The 17,751-nt window shown below is 42.7% G+C and overlaps 1 protein-coding gene across 1 annotated transcript in view; it reads right to left on the minus strand.

Moving 5' to 3' along the window:
- Positions 1–236: 236 nt before the first annotated feature.
- The window catches only part of LOC135249457 (NACHT, LRR and PYD domains-containing protein 3-like), a 24,812-nt gene continuing 7,297 nt past the window's right edge, over positions 237–17,751 (minus strand). Inside the window, exons 2-11 of the mRNA XM_064325112.1 lie at positions 17,041–17,308; positions 12,659–12,698; positions 8,262–8,349; positions 7,056–7,116; positions 5,040–6,823; positions 3,168–3,361; positions 2,224–2,397; positions 1,768–1,941; positions 1,459–1,505; positions 237–1,222 (exon numbers count right to left, since the gene is read on the minus strand). Coding sequence (XP_064181182.1) covers positions 678–1,222; positions 1,459–1,505; positions 1,768–1,941; positions 2,224–2,397; positions 3,168–3,361; positions 5,040–6,823; positions 7,056–7,116; positions 8,262–8,349; positions 12,659–12,698; positions 17,041–17,299 — 3,366 coding nt within the window. The 5' untranslated portion in view covers positions 17,300–17,308 and the 3' untranslated portion in view covers positions 237–677. The remainder of the gene's footprint in view (positions 1,223–1,458; positions 1,506–1,767; positions 1,942–2,223; positions 2,398–3,167; positions 3,362–5,039; positions 6,824–7,055; positions 7,117–8,261; positions 8,350–12,658; positions 12,699–17,040; positions 17,309–17,751) is intronic.

Raw genomic sequence — 17,751 nt, forward strand, 5'->3', positions numbered from 1 at the left:
AAATCTTGCTGGCTGGGGCTTGGGGGGTGGTTTTCGACCAAAACAGAGGGCCCCATGTAGACTTTTTGTTTAGGGCCCCCAAAAACCTTGGGCCGGCCCTGAACGCAAATAAATGTGTGGTGTGCCTATGAAGCAAACTGATCCGAGTGTGCTTAAATCAACGTGTGTGCACACGTGAATGAGTCTGTGGAGTGTGTGAATGTGCGTAGGACAACAGACTTGTATGCAGATAGAGATGCAGGTGTTAACCCCATTTTATTGATTTACAGTAAACATCAGAGGCGTTGTGTCAGATTTAATTACATAGGTTACATCCATGTATGAAATGTTTAATAATTACAAATGCAATCATGAAAGTACAGAGCTGTGGTCCCTCATCTACCTGTGACCTGTGATAATGTGCCAGATTTGCAAAGCAGTGTGTCTAGTGGCAGGCTGTTCGCTTGAGAAGGGGGAAAAGTGTCTCCTGAGCTCCAAATGTATCACTTTAGGAGCAAATCAGATTTACGTTCGACAGCTAATCCCAAGCTTAAACACCCCTATTGCAAGCAGGAAACAAAAGACTGCCAAAAACAACCAAGTAATTCAGGCCCATGCAGAGAAGCAAGGGGAATCACATCCCATCCTGCCTGAGCGCTGAGCTGAAGACTCAGGAGTTCCTCCAGGACTTCAGGAGTCTATCCCAGCATGCACAGGGTCACAGAGTTGCCCTTATTCACTTTAAACCCAGGGTAAAGAGGCTCAGTGAAGGTGGTGTGGAAAGTGTGCAGGAGGGTCCGTGTGTCAGAGGAGACGCTGTAGAAGGACAGAGTGCCAGCTGGCCAGTCCAGATACACCCCTACTCTGCAGAATGGGGATGGGGGGGCAGTTATGTCAGTGGTTGTGTTTTTGTGTATGGCAGAGCATTTCTGTTTAGAGCAGTACAGACTCCAGGACTTGTCGTTGTGTCCAAACGAACTGGCATCACCCCGTCCTTTCCTGCCAATCGTTTTAAAGGCCATGGCAACCCAGGGCAACTTCCCTCCTTTCTCCACGCTCCACTCCGCCTCCCAGTAGCAGCGCTCAGACAGCCCCTCTCTGCACAGCACCTGCTGATAGGTGCTAAATCTCTTTGGATGATCAGGACATGGCTGCTCATCCCCCCATATCACCATCCTGTTCCCCTCTGACAGAGACAGCTTTCTGTGTGCAGTGTTGGGGTCCAGTGTGAGCTGAACAGCATCTGCAGACAACAGAAAGGTTAGAACTGATAACATCAGTGCTAGGATAAGCCTGTGTGTGTGTGTGTGTGTGTGTGTGTGTGCATGTGCGCTTGAGATTGCATGTGTGTGTGTGTGTGTGTGTGTGCGTGTGTATGCGCGTGAGATTGCATGTGTGTGTGTGTGTGTGTGCGTGCGCATGAGAGTGCGTGTGTGTGTTTGTGTGTGTATGTGCGCATGTGGGTCATGGCAGACTTACATTTCCTCAGTCCTGGTTTGAGCCTGGTCTCTCCTCCGTGGTCTACACTGTAGAGATAGACAGACTAACTCTGAGCCAATGGGAGAGCTCCACGCCCTGACAGACTTTACTCAAAAAAGCTCACCTGGCAGAATCATCTCACTGGTTATTCGGTGAACACAGCAGCAGTATGCAAACACAGAGGAAGTGAAACACAGAAGTGGGTTTTTTCCCAGAATGCACAGGGAGTGTTTATAGCAGGAGAGGACTCAGTAAAGCACCCTCTCTCTCACTATTCCTGCCCCCCACAAAAACCCACTCTGTACTTACAGCAGTATCTCCAGTCGACAGCTGGGGTCCTCCAGTCCAGCAGAGAGCGCTGTCACTCCAGACTCCCCTGGGTTATTGTAGCTCAAGTCCAGCTCCCTCAAATGTGAGGGGTTTGAACGCAGAGCTGAAGCCAGAGAAGCACAGCCGCTCTCGGTCACCTGACAGCCTGACAGCCTGCAGAGAGGAGAAAAGCACTCTTCTCTCTAAGCGTTGGACGAAAAGCAGGAGAAATTCTGACACTTTTAGTTTAAGGTGCTCGGCTAATGCAGAGCTATTCATCTGACTGCCTAAAATGCCAGTGTCAGGCTTTTTACACACATGGAACATCACAAATGAGCAATGCTGCCAATACAGTAAAAGCCTCAGTCATACGTGCTTTACAGATATTGCATAAGGAAATAAATTATGGGTATTATAACAATCCGTTTGTTATGATTACATGGTCATCCTCCTCACCCCAGTCTCTGCAGTTTACAGTGTGGGTCCTCCAGTCCAGCAGAGAGTGCTCTCACTCCTGAATCCTGCAGCTCATTGTCTCTGAGCTCCAGATCTCTCAGCTCTGAGTGAGAAGAACGCAGGACTGAGGCCAGAGAATCACAGCAGCCATCTGTGAGATTACACTCCCTTAGCCTGCAAGAGAACACACACACACATGCATATGCATACCCATGCACATGCACACACACACACACACACACACACACACACATTAATTAATGCACGTGCCCACGCAGACAATGGCTATGAACAATTTAAACAGTGCCCTCCAAAAGTATTGGGACCAAAGCATCAGGTTGGTGTTTTTGTATTGTATACATAGAAACTGAAGATTTGTAATCAAACAATTCACACATGGTTAAAGTGCAACCTCTCAGCTTTTATTTAAGAGAATTGTTTTGTAATGCTACAGTACGTAAGTGAAATTAGTCATGTTTAGTACTTGGGTCTTGGGTGGTTCCGTTTTTACATTTACATTACATTACATTACAGGCATTTGGCAGACGCTCTTATCCAGAGCACGCTACAACAAGTGTAAAATAACCAGAACAAATATGCGAACCTGAGAAGTACCGTCCAAGTGCGGGAACAACGCATAGTTCACTGGCCTGATGTTAACGTAACACTAACACGGACGGAACAACGCAATCTATGGAAAAATCATAGCGTAAGCAGTTAATTGCCAGATCACACAACAGCTGCCTAGTACAACCTGGAAATGGACTGCATTATATAGTGCTTTACCATTCATCGAGAGGTAGGTGCCTGCTCAGGGACGCTTCGACACGCCAGGGCGGGATCGAACAGCAACCTCGTGCCAGACAAGCTCCTTACTTACTAAGTCATGTCGCCCAACAAGGTCAAATGTGAGTAAATCTGGACTTTTAAACATCACACCTTACCTCAAAGTCTGTAATTTACAGTTTGGACTCTTTAGTGCAGAGCAGAGCAGCTCCACTCCTGAATCTCCCAGGTTGTTGTTGCTGAGGTCCAGCTCTCTGAGGGGTGAGGAGACTGACTGCAGGGCACAGTCCACAGATTGAAGAGATTTCATTGTGAGATTACACCGACTGGAGGAAAAGTTGCGACAATTCAGCTATTTTTATTGGTTCTCTATTTTTAACAGTTACTTACAAGGTCTTTAACTTTTTCCAATCTGATAACCTACAGCTTTTTGGCATCCAACGGGAACACCAGCCATCACCTATTCTAAGAACACAAATAGCCTTTGGAAAGGTGCCAGAAGCAAGCCTCACCATTCTCCTGTCAGAAAAACGTTGGTGACACTGTGACAGGGGGACGTACACTGGGCTGTTTACACTGATATTCCATATCAGCACAATGTGGCCCATACTGCATTCAGATGTAATACAAGTTGGATTGGACAAATCCAATTCACAACTGATTTCTTGTATAAAGACAACACTATTGCATGCAATGCATATCGGATTTCTAGAAACTGGATATATGTTGCATCAAAAAAATGAACAGGACAGGGACCATAACGGAGAGACAAGCAACTGTGAGAATCTTGTGTGGATATTTGAGCTCCTGCACTGCAAAGTGAGTCACATTGTAAATTGTAAATGTTTTTAATTTGAAAAAGTACAGGTCAATGAGAAAATATCTGCCTGCCTGGCTGACATCTCAACATGGATGGTCAGGCATCACCTGAAGCTCAACCTAAACAAGACTAAGCTGCTATTCTTCCCATACAAGACCTCCCTACTACGGGAGCTCTCCATCACTGTTGATGGTTCCTCAGTGACTACCTTTCACTCTGCAGCCTGGGGGTGGTCTTGGGTGACCAGCTGAAGCTCAAGGAGCACATCAAGGCTTGCAGTTTCCTCCTGTACAACACCTGACCACACACTCCAACCAGCTACTTGTCCAGGTTATGGTGACCTCCCGTCTTAATTACTGCAACTCCCTCCTTGCAAGCCTGCTAGCCTGTGCCATACAGACACTACAGATGATTCAGAATGTTGTTGCCCTATTTGTCTTCAACCTTCCCAAGTTCTCCCACGTTACTCCCCTGCTGAGGTCACTCCACTGGCTACCGGTCACTGCCAGGATCATGTCCTGACCCTGGCCTACACTGCACACCAGCTCAACCACTCCGCTCCGCTACAGCAGGGTGACTCACACTCCCTACCATCTGGGTGAATGGTTCTCGCATGTCCCTACCACAGAGCTTCTCCACCCTATCTCACCCAGTGGTGGAACAAACTCCCCATTCCTGTACGAACAACTTGGTCATTGCCTATCTTCTGCAGCTGGGGTCTGAAGATACATCTATTCAGACTGTACCTAGACTATCACTACTCTGCAGGGAACTCCCAATCTAGGATCACTCTTACACACTTCTATGCTTCTATCTTGTTCCTCTAGCACTTTCATGTTGCACTTGTATCTCTATCCAGCCCTTCCATTGCACGTGTATTGTTATCTTGTTGTACCTTGACATCATGCCTCCTAGTTTGACTTACCATAACTTTTTGGTCTAGCCTATACTTACTGTGTGAACTGGACTGAATGTGTTCATGGCAATGGATAACTGTTACATAATGGGAATAGTACCTTATCAGACCTGTTTTTGTGTAGTTGTTCCAATGACCTTTGGTATGCACATATTGTACGTCGCTTTGGATGAAAGCTTTGGCCAAAAATAAATGCAATGAAGTAAATGGGGACATAAATGGTGATATCAGCTAAATTTGGACTGAGGTTTTTATGGTAGATTATGGTAATGAATTACAAACTAATACTTACACAGCCTTCCTGCAGCACTTCACAGCTGGGACTAGTCTACGTCGCCCCTCTTCTGAGGTGTTGTATTTTCTCAGGTCAAACTCCAGCTCCTCCTCTGACACTAGGAGCACATAGGCCAGGACAGAGCAGTGAGCAGGGGAGATCTTTTCACCAGATGGACTTCCTGAGCTCAAGTACTTTTGGACATCCTTCACAAGGGAATCATCATTGAGTTCAGACAGACAGTGGAACAGGTTGATGCATCTTTCTGGGGAGGGATCTTTCTCTTTAAAGACCTTGATGTGCTGAACTGTTTTCTGGATGCAATTTGGGTTACTTCCTGTCTGTGTCAGTATACCTTGGACAAGGCGTTGATTGGAATCCAGTGAGAGGCCCAGAAGAAATCGAAGGAAAAGGTCCAGGTGTCCATTCTTACTCTCCAGAGCCTTCTTAATAGCTTTCTTGTGGAAGTCACTGAGAGACAGTCCATTGGGTAAAGTCTTTTTATCGAAGAAGGGCTTCAAAGCCCTGAAGTTCTTTCCTATAAATGAATGAATCACATACAATGCAGCCAGGTACTCCTGGAGGCTCAGATGCACAAAGCAGTAGACTTTCTTCTGATGCAGCACAGACTCTTCTTTCAAGATTTCTGTGCACACCCCAGAGTACACTGATGCTTCTGTGACATCAATGTCACACTTTCTCAGGTCCTCTTCATAAAATATTGAATTGCCCCTTTCCAGATGTTGAAAAGCCAGCTGCCCCAGTTTCAGAAAGATCTCCTTAACCGGTTCCAGAATTTTCTGTGCATCTGTCTCATGGTTCTCCTGATATTTTTTCTGCATGAATTCAGCCTGGGTGTAGAGGAAGTATGAGTACATTTCAGTCAGTGATTTAGGGAGTTCTCCACTGTCAGGTCCACTCAAAAGTCGCTCCAGAACAGTAGCAGACATCCAGCAGAAGAGTGGTATATGGCACATGATGTAAAGGCTCCTGGATGTCTTTATGTGAGAGATACTTCTTTCAACCAGATTCTGATCCCTGAATCTCTTCCTGAAGTACTCCTCTTTCTGTGCATCATTGAATCCTCTGACCTCCGTCACCCGGTGAATTAATTCAGGCAGGATCCAATTGGCTGCTGCAGGTCGAGAGGTGATCCAGAGGAGAGCAGAGGGGAAGAGATTCTTCTTAAGGAGGTTAGTCACCAACACATCTGCAGGAGATTTTTTTCTTACGTCAGACAGTATCTTACGGTTCCGGGCACTGAAATTCATCCATTCATCCAGACCATCAAAGATGAACAAAACCTTGTAATTATCAAACTCAATATTTTCAAACCCTTTCATTTCAGGATGAAAGACCTGCAGAAGCTCAAGGAGACTGTACTCCTCATTAATCAAGTTCAGCTCCCGAAAAGGAAGAAAAAAAATGAAATCAACATCCTGATTAGCTTTTCCTTCCGCCCAGTCAAGAGTGAACTTCTGCACGGAGACCGTTTTTCCAATACCAGCGATGCCCTTGGTCAGCACAGTTCTGATGGGTATCTCTTGTCCATATAAGGGTTTAAAGATGTCGTTGCATTTGATTGCAGTGTCTTGTATAGCATGTGTCCTGGATGCTGTCTCAATCTGCCACACTTCATGCTCCTCATTAACACCCTCACAGTCCCCCTCTGTGATGTAGAGCTCAGTGTAAATACTGTTGAGCAGGGTGTGTTTTCCAGGCTTGGCAAGCCCTTCATATATACACTCAAACCTGTTCTTCAGCCTAGACTTCAGCTTCTCCCGGACTCTTTCAGCACACATTTCTGAAGAAGAAACAGACATTTCGCTGAAGTGGTAGGATTTATACTGTTCTACAAAGTAAAGCAATATACCTATATGTTGTGTATGATATCAAATAGTGGGTTGTGAACTAAACAGCAGTAGTGTGTATGTAGGTTGTGAACTACACAGAGGTAGTGTCTAAGTTACACAGAGAACAGCAGAAATGTGTTACATCATTGTTTTATCATCATAATTAAAGTGAAAATAATGTACTTTTTTTTGTTTCCAGGTCCTGGTGACTGGAGTTCAGGAGTGAACCATCTTCAGTCATGGACTGCAGGGAAATAAAGACAACAGTTAAACCACACCTGACACTGAAGAAATAGAGAATTGATGAGGAAAGCCACAATTATTTAGCAATTATATATGGAGGTATTTTTGTAGCAAGTCACAAATATCTAAATGGTTTCACAAATATGGAAATGGACCCCATTGACATATTAGTGAAACCACTTAAATGTTTATGATATTTGTGACTTTTGCTACAAAAATAATAATAGTTCAGATACACATTCAGATAATATAGTTCAGACTTAAGCCCTGTTCGCATGGGACTAGTATTACCTGGGGACCTCATGTGATTTACAAATTACCCCCCGACATCTGTGTTTCGCACGGGATAAGCAAAGTCTGTATATTACTCAAATTTACTGGCATTATACCCCCGGATATGATTGAAAATGTCAAGGCTCTGCTCTGCATAACAGTAAAATACGACCTCAAATCACCGAGATGCCGATTTGCACGGGACTAACATTATCACATGACCTCTGTGTTTGGCAAAATATGGTAGGTAATTTGCGGTACGGACATGGCAGATTCGCATGGGATTAAGATCACAGACGACCTCCGCAATTATTACAAGTTACTAGAGGTCCCCAGGTAATACTAGTCCCGTGCAAATAGGTGCTGCTTTAGATGTGTGAGTGAACGCAGGTACAGACTCAGGTGAGTGAGTGAACGCAGGTACAGACTCAGGTGAGTGAGTGAATGCAGGTACAGACTCAGGTGAGTGAGTGAATGCAGGTACAGACTCAGGTGAGTGAGTGAACGCAGGTACAGACTCAGGTGAGTGAGTGGATACAGGTACAGATTCAAGTGAGTGAGTGAATGCAGGTACAGACTCAGGTGAGTGAGTGAATGCAGGTACAGACTCAAGTGAGTGAGTGAATGCAGGTACAGACTCAGGTGAGTGAGTGAATGCAGGTACAGACTCAAGTGAGTGAGTGAATGCAGGTACAGACTCAAGTGAGTGAGTGAATGCAGGTACAGACTCAGGTGAGTGAGTGAATGCAGGTACAGACTCAAGTGAGTGAGTGAATGCAGGTACAGACTCAAGTGAGTGAGTGAATGCAGGTACAGACTCAGGTGAGTGAGTGAATGCAGGTACAGACTCAGGTGAGTGAGTGAAGGCCTTACCTGTGTCCCTGCCTGCTGGGCCTCAAACACAGGCTCCATATTCAGGCTCCTTTTGCGCTTCACCTCAGGGCTGTTCAGTATAGCATCTCTGACAGACAGGGGACAGCAGAGACGGCAAGGCTCAACTAAAATGAATTTAAAATGATTAAAATATCCATTTACATTTCTTATGTAAATCAGTATAACTAATCCTCACTATGCAGGTGACATCACATGAAATGAGACTAATAAATTACAAATAGTAGCACATTTATAAATTCTGCACTTTACAGGGTAGTGGTGATAGTATATTCTTTAGAAGGTTGGGGCAAAGGTGTAGGATTGAAAGGGTAGAGGTGATGGTATATTCTTTAACTGGTTGGGGTGAGTGTATGATTTAGAGGGTATGGAAAACGGTATAGAGAAGGATCAGTTGTTTATTCTATGATAGTATACCCTTTAGATGGCATGAATATTTAGATGGTTGGGGTGATGGTATATTCTTAAGAAGGTAGGAGTATTTAGATGGTTGGGGTGATGGTATATTCTTAAGAAGGTAGGAGTCTTTAGATGGTTGGGGGTGATGGTATATTCTTAAGAAGGTAGGAGTATTTAGATCGTTGGGGTGATGGTATATTCTTCAGAAGGTAGGAGTCTTTATATGGTTGGGGTGATGGTATATTCTTCAGAAGGTAGGAGTCTTTAGATGGTTGGGGTGATAGTATATTATTTATTAGATGTTTTTCATGTTTATAGATGAGTTATTTACCCTCTTGAACTACATTATGTAAGAAACTCCCACAGGTATACCAAGCATGTAACAAAAAATCATTATTTAAATTGTGCATATTGTACTCCATTGCAAACAATTGCATTAAAAAGGTAAAGATTTTTAAACTGATCATATTAGATGTATACGGTGCAATTTTAACCGTCTCTGGACTTTCCACTTCACATCGGTGTAGTGGTAAATATCACAGGCTGTAAATTCAGTTGGAAAGGCAATATAAGCCGACTACCACGAGACAGCCTCATGACCCGCAATCAACACTCGTAGCCTGGAGGAATGAGAGGAGAACCTGGTTGACCAATACCCAAATTATGGACTTATAGATTATGGACTGAAAGAAAGCAATATGTATATGTGCATGTAAATAACCAGGGATAATATAAATGTGGTGGAATAATAGCAAATGAAATTCAGGAGATATGTTATATAGAACAGCACACTCAGCTGTTATGAGATGGTATAGGGTGGTTATGAATCCAACTATGGAGGGGGAAGTAAAATATATTTACAGATAGATATGTATTGCCTACATGTTTGGATGCATGAGGTCACATCCAGCTTACTAAGCATATTATCACTGTCACTAGATTTTAATGGTTCCCCTGTGTCTGGAGAAGAGTGGGGGGGGCGGGGGGGGGGGGGGGGGAGGGTGGTGTCTCTTGGTGGTGTGGATTCCAGTCCAGATCTTATTCAGGCATACAAAGGGAAGTGTAATGTGGAAGGCTTGCTTGCAAGGGATTGCAATTAAGGGATGCCCAAAGAATCACCCTGGGAGAATCGGTTTTAACGGTTTTCCTGGTACAATAGTCATCATTTGGGAGAATCTGCTTAACCTCTTAGCGCTGCTAAGACATTCGGTGCTACTGCAACTAAAGTATGAGTTAAAAACAGAAACGTGTTGTTTTAGTTTCATTAGTAGACAATACACGACAACTATGCCGAATACGGAGTTTCGCAGCGCCACCATTGTCGCTCTGGTTGTTAATTTAACACGCACCCCCTCCCTGCAGTCTCATCTGCAACTAAACCCCCCACCCATGACATAATGGACAATTTTGTGTATCTTGGTATTCATAAAAATATTCTTTCACCACTAAAAATCGTTTCCGTCATAGCAACAAGATAAACCCAACAATAGCCCTAAGATATGTCAATACAGCAGTGAAAACGCTGCTCACTGAATAACGAAATAAACGAGAAAAAGTTTTTTAAATGATACCATGTCATTCTACAGTCAATATCTGGGACGAAATATTGAATAAATATACAACCTTACCATTGGTTTTTTGGATATGTTTCTGGACCCCTAGATATTTTAGACCATTGTACTGACTGAAAACTTGCAATTCCCACTTGAAAATGATGCAACAGTGAGTTTCTTGAGTCAAAACAGTTGATTTGTAGTGAAATATGTGAATATGTTGAGATTTACAGCAATGCATAATTTAGACATTTTGGATAGATTTGGAGATGCTGGGTACACTGCTTAGTTTTTGCTTCATACATCTACAGTAGTTCTACATATCTACCCTTAGATTTTATGAACTTGTGGTCAAGAAGTTTTTGATCCAGCACGTGTATAGTTTAACCTGCTGTATATATGCAATTTCTCAGTATTTCACTGCAAACTAAAAAAAAGTGCAAATTCATTTTTGATTTTTTGTCTAGACAATTGCATTTGTGGCACTTCATTTCTTCCAAAATTATGAATATAAACTAATCTGCATTAGTATTGTAAATTGTAAAATGGCTTGCTTCATTTGAGCCATTTTTCAAGTATCTGTGGTGTTCACATCTGGAGTTATAAAGCTTTAAATAGGATACCCCCTAAATGGGCAAGGATTGGCAAGATTTGGCACGTGCGCTAAGGGGTTAAAGGAAACCCATTTCAGTTACACCAAAAACAATCATCTGATATGGTCAAGTGACTTTGAACAGCTGCTGCTAAAAAGTACAGCTTTTTACAACGGACAACTTTTCCTTCTCTGTTGGCATAGGCGAGCAGTTGCTCCACAGACACCATCTCTAACGCCCTACTATAGCCTCCTCTGGCCTCTGATCTTCATTGTTTTCATTAATTTGATGAGGGCTGTCCTCTGTGCTTTCCTCACGAGTAATGTCCTGCTCTGGCCCGAATCGAAAGGGCTGAACAGAGGACATTTTCAATGGTGCTCAATGGTCAAGAGCAAATGACCATGACCTGTGCATTCTATGTCAAAAATAACACTATGTAATTTTTGACATAAAATAACATAATGACGAGAACAGGCAACACAACACAATTACAATAAACTAATGTCCAGTGCACTGTATATCTTTGGATTCGGCGATCAATTTATTCACAGTTCGGCATAACCATGCTCACCATAACACAGGTAGATAGCAGCGTTGCTGTTTCCATTCAGCATATTCAGATACAAGCACGCCAGCGAAGCTAACAACTGCCACAAAAACACAGTCAAAAACTGTTTGCTTCCCGTTGCTGATTCTCATCACCAGGAGCTTCGCTGTATGCACTCCCTGCATTAATGCTCCACCCTGTGTTCAATATAAGAATTGCATGTGTATACATTGTAGTCACGTAGTGTTTTTAGATAAGGATAAAATAAAACAAACAAAAAATACATAATGGCGCCAACAGAATGTAAACTGCCACTGAAAAGTGGAAAGTGGGCCAGCTCCGAGCGGCGCACTGTAAAGCGGTCGCTTTGTATTTCAAATTTTTTCTGTTGTTTTAGTTTATCGTTTTCGCCTGGAACCTGTGAGGGGGAAGGGTGAAGATGTTGTTTTATTTCATTTTGTGTGGGTGTGCTCTCTCTCTCTCTCTCTCTCTCCATGTGGCAACCAACGGTGTTTCCCAGGACTGCCGCATGTAACACTATTTTTAAGTAATTGTTTGCAATATGGCTTCATAAGCACAACATGATCACACTGTTATTCTTCATGGAATGCTTAGCTATTTCTGACATAATGTGGTTTAAGAAGGTAAATAATCCCTCTAGACATTAAAAGCACCTAAATAATAAAAAATTAACAGGTTATTAAATTTAATTATTACGTTTCTGTGATATCAATTGTGGTTGGAAGGAAAACCAGCATACACAGGGGGCTGCAGGACTGAGGTTGGGAACCCCTGGTTTAGAGGGAAGGGTTGATGGTATATTCTTTAGAGGGAATCATCCAAAATTATGGGCATTAATATGGAATTGGTCCACCTTTTGCTGAATAACCTCCAATCTTCTGGGAAGGCTTTACACTAGATGTTGGAGCATTGCTCTCATTGTGTGGCTGAAACAAATAAGGGTCTTCCCCAAACTGTTGCCACAAAGTTGGAAGCACAGAATCCTCTAACATGTCATCGCATTAAGATTTGCATTCACTGGGGCCTAGCCCAAGTCGTGAAAAACAGCCTCAGACCAAGGAGTGTCCAGATACTTGGTCATATAGTGTATATATTCGTAGAAGGTAGGGGTCATAGTATATTCTTAGAGGGTCGAAGTCATAGCATATTCGTAGAGGGTAGGGGTCATAGTACATTCGTAGAGGGTAGGGGTCATAGTATATTCATAGAGGGTAGGGGTCGAAGTATATAAGAGGGTAGCAGTGAGAGGGTTGAATAGACACTTACGACGGCCGTTTCCTCACTGTCTGCTCTCTGACCTCCGCACCTGCAGAAAAAGGATACGATTTAAAAATATAAAACTCACTCACTCTAATGGGCAACCTCACTCAATCACTCACTCTAATGAGAAAACTCACTCACTCTATTGAGCAAACTCACTCACTCAACTCTAATGAGCAAACTCACCCACTCTAATGAGCAAACTCACTCACTCTAATGAGCAAACTCACTCATTGTAATGAGCAAACTCACTCACTCTAATGAGCAAACTCACTCACTCTAATGAACAAACTCACTCAACTCTAATGAGCAAACTCACTCAACTCTAATGAACAAACTCACTCAACTCTAATGAGCACACTCACTCACTCCAATGGGCAAACTCACTCACTCCACTGTAATGAGCAAACTCACTCAACTCTAATGAACAAACTTACTCACTCAACTCTAATGGGCACACTCACTCACTCCAATGGGCAAACTCACTCACTCCACTGTAATCAGCAAACTCACTCACTCAACTCTAATAAGCACACTCACTCACTCCAATGGGCAAACTCACTCACTCAACTCTAATGAGCAAACTCACTCCCTCAACTCTAATGAGCAAACTCACTCAACTCCAATGGGCAAACTCACTCACTCAACTCTAATGAGCAAACTCACTCCCTCAACTCTAATGAGCAAACTCACTCAACTCTAATGAGCAAACTCACCCACTCTAATGAGCAAACTCACTCACTCTAATGAGCAAACTCACTCACCCACTCTAATGAGCAAACTCACCCACTCACTCTAATGATCAAACTCACCCACGCACTTCAATGAGAAAATTGACCCACTCTGAGTAAACTCACCCAGTCTAATGAGGAAATAGTCATAAAACCCAGCACTTTGAGTGCTTAAACACTTTGTAATAAAATACTGTACTCATTTCAAAATAAGAACTTTAAAACCAAACCATTTGGACTTCCTTGTGTTTACTTTGAGAGGGAACCCTTTTAAGCGGATTGAGGAACCCATTAATATCACATTTTTATACAATAACTCATTAAAACTGATGTATTATTGCTCTCCTGCAGTACCCCTCCCCTCATTGTCACCCTGAGGAATCCAGAACAATTAATCTTAGGGAGTATTCCATTTTTAGAATGTAAGGCAAAACCACTAACGGTTCAGATAAAAGCATTCACCTTTGACAGTGCATGGCACACTCGTGCATTAAGTAGGCAGTATACTTCGTAAGTAGAACTTTTTGACCAAAACGAAGCAATGAGAACAACTGAAGAACTAAAAGATGCGGTGTTGTGTGTTCTCACAGTGCAGTGTGCGACGGCCTCCAGGGAGAACTTTTGGAAAACTTCTTTTTTGTTCTCCGACCTCCCCGTCTCAACTATTGGTCCAAATATCACATGGTTGGTTACATCATAGTTGAGAGTTCAGAGGGCAGACTTCACATGCTTGTACAGAGAGTCAACGCCAATCTCTCTTCTGTAGAGATGGGAATTCTGTGAGTTCCTGCATGTTTGATGAATGGTGCTACTCGTTTCAGCAAGTCATCAAAACGCCTAGCACACATTCGGAAGAGAAAGTGGACCCCCTCGTCTAAACTCCGCATTTGCCGAATGTACAGACAAAACTCTCCATTCTCCATCCTACTCTGATTTAGAGGGGTACTGGAAGCAGTACACCATCTTCCTTTACGCCTTTTCTTTCTCCTCTTTGCAACCTAGCTGTCAATACTAACACGCAGCTTCACTATATACCGACAACGGTGTTCGTAGACATGTTCGCTGGTGGTTCTCAATCCTGAAGTTCATTCTTCTTACTGAGTATACTTTAGCCAGCTTTAGACTGCTAGAAAAATACACCATTGTCCTATAGGATTCCATTGCACCCATGGGTTTGGTAGAAATAGTAACATACCCCCAATTATGTGACTGAAACTGAAGCCAGTACACCTGGACAGGCCTGGTTTACCATGGATAACAAGGGCTGGGTAGCATTACATTACATTTATTTCGCAGACGCTTTTATCCAAAGCGATGTACAAAAAGTGCATATTATGGTCATTAGACAATTACAAAACACAGGTTCAATAAGGTACAATACTAATTTCGTACAGCTACTTATAGCCAAAAGCACAGTCCAGTTCACACAGTGAATATTATCCTGACCTAACTTATGCCAAGCCAAACTAGGGAGAAGAACAAGCTACAATATTAGGACCAATACAAATTACAAAAAGTTCTGGAATGGGGGTACATGCAACAAGAGTGTCATGAATGGGTGGACTCAGGGTACCCTGAATGGGGCAGCTGTGGTCTGGAGGGGTACCCTGAATGGGGCAGCTGTAGTCTGGAGGGGTACCCTGAATGGGCAGGGACTAACTTTTTACATTGGTTGCACTGGTGCACCTAACTTTTTCATTTAGATGCACCAGCACATAATTTAGGGGCACCCAAAATTTTTCACTGTGCCTTTTGGAGCCACAATAATACATTTTAAGCGTCACCTTTTTTGTCAGATCCCATACACACTGGTCATTTCTTAACACATTATGTAAATGATAGTAAACAGGAATAAAGGTGCAGATAAAAGTTTTTTTTTTCTTTATTTAAATCACAGCAAATCGCAATAACCTCAATTGTTTAAAAAATAAACTTAAAAACTGCTGATGTTTAAACTCAAATTAATCAAATAAATCAAACTCAAATAACCCAAACAAAAGTGTGAGCTGCTCCCGGAGGTTGAACTGAATTTGATGGTACTACACTGTCATAAGAGTGAAGTTATCAAATAATTTTCCCAATAAAAATTTCCCAAAATTATGCAAAAGCACATTTTTACAAACTAAGTGTTGTAGTATAACCAACCGAAGACCATTGATGTGTGAAGTGATTTTGGGGATGCTACACTATATGAGTGAAGTTATTGAATATTTTTGTAGTATCTCTTTTCGTTGTTGCACTTTTTAGACGTTCCCTGCACACTCGTCTCACAGCCGGCTGTACATAGAGACCTAGGTTATTTGTCCAGCTTGAAGTCGGAGGACGGTTCGTTTTTAGGTTGTAGCTCGTTGTCTACCTTACTACGGTACTAAAGAGGCGTCGTTTGTGTTTTAACAACGTTTTGCTTATGAGTTATTAATCCGGGAAGTTCGAATATGTGAATATATTTCCAACTTTACCCAACTTTACCCAACGACAAAGCCTTGGGTTACTGTTGCCTCAAGCCAGTCTCAAGTCGAAATGACACAATTACGTCGTGATCTAGAGAAAATCATTATTAATCATTATTATCAATATCAGGCTCAGGGGGCGTACCCTGAATGGGGTAGCTGTAGTCTGGAGGGGGACCCTGAATGGGGTAGCTGTAGTCTGGAGGGGGACCCTGAATGGAGCAGCTGTAGTCTGGAGGGGTACCCTGAATGGGGCAGCTGTAGTCTGGAGGGGGACCCTGAATGGGACAGCTGTAGTCTGGAGGGGACCCTGAATGGGGCAGCTGTAGTCTGGAGGGACCCTGAATGGGACAGCTGTAGTCTGGAGGGGGACCCTGAATGGGGCAGCTGTAGTCTGGAGGGGGACCCTGAATGGGGTAGCTATAGTCTGGAGGGGGACCCTGAATGGGGTAGCTGTAGTCTGGAGGGGGACCCTGAATGGGACAGCTGTAGTCTGGAGGGGGACCCTGATTGGGGTACACTGTAGTGGGGGGTTTATTTACCAGACTTGAGCTACACTGAATGTTTGTGAGATGAGGTTGTGCAGCATGAAAGTCAGTAACCTTTAAAATGAAAAGGCCTGCTTCAAGAGGGCCTGTAAGTGTAACATATAACTCATGTACCTCCATTCCAGCACTTACTGTAGTTTGTATTATCGTCCTGATGTTGGAGCTTGTACTGCCCCCTAGTTGGCTTAGCGTAGGTTAGGCGAGAATAATGTTCACTGTGTCAACTGGGCTTTATGTGTTCTTGGCTATTAATAACTGTACAAAATGAGTATAGTACCTTATCGCACCTGTGTTTTGTAGTTGTTCCAATGACCTTTGGCATGCACCTTTGTATGTCACTTTGGATAAGTAGCTTATTCTTCTGCCTAGTTGGCTTTGCAGATGTTAGACCAGAATAGTGTTCATTGTTCTCGGCTAGAAATAGCTGTACAAAATAAGTAATTGTACCTTACTGAACCCGTGTTCAGCAGTTGTCTACGATCATGAAAATGCACTTCTTGTACGTCGCTTTGGATAAAAGCGTCTGCCAAATGAATGTAATGTAATGTAAATGTAATGTAATGGATAAAACTATCTGCCAAATAAATGTAATGTAAATGAAGTATTCTAATGACTACTCTTTTATTCTCTGTATACTCAGAAACACTGATGCGTCTTACCTTTTCCAGGATTGCTCATCAATCTTCCAATGAGATCCTTTCTTTGAATTTTCTTTAAGATCTCCAGAGTGACCTCCACCATCTTGTGATCATAGAATTTCTCCATCAACATGACAACATCTGTCCTATCTTTGTCTTCCAGTTTACTTTGTGGAATGGGTCCACATTCTTTCAGTACCTGGTAATTCAAACAAAATTTGAACTTTTTAAATTCTTCTTTTGACAGTTCCTCCAGGATCTCCAGGATCGAGTCAGCCATTAGAGACACCTAAGAACAGGAAATAAAGTAGTCAGTAAATCAGGAGCAAATCTTAAATTAATAATTATTTTCATTTTTATTCTCCGAATAGTTGCATTAGCATAACCGAAAACATGTCCCCATTTTTGAGCACATACAGTACCGTGAAGAAGTATTTACCCTTCTTGATTGCATATTTGTCACACTGAATGGTTTCAGATCTTTAGGCAAAATTAAATTTGTTATTAAATTCTTATTTCATTTAATGAAAAAAGTTAAACGCCCATATCACGTATGTGAAAAAGTAATTGCCCCCTTAAACGTAATACCTGGTTGCACCACTTTTAGCAGCAATAACTGCAACCAAACGCTTTAAATATTTCTATTATTGTCGCTGTCTTTCATTTAGCTTGGCAAAATATATATATCTGTACAATAACAGTAATCCCGGGCGCTGCTTGTGTAGCGATCTG

This window comes from Anguilla rostrata, chromosome 2 (genome assembly GCF_018555375.3).
Source record: "Anguilla rostrata isolate EN2019 chromosome 2, ASM1855537v3, whole genome shotgun sequence".
NCBI lineage: Eukaryota > Metazoa > Chordata > Actinopteri > Anguilliformes > Anguillidae > Anguilla > Anguilla rostrata.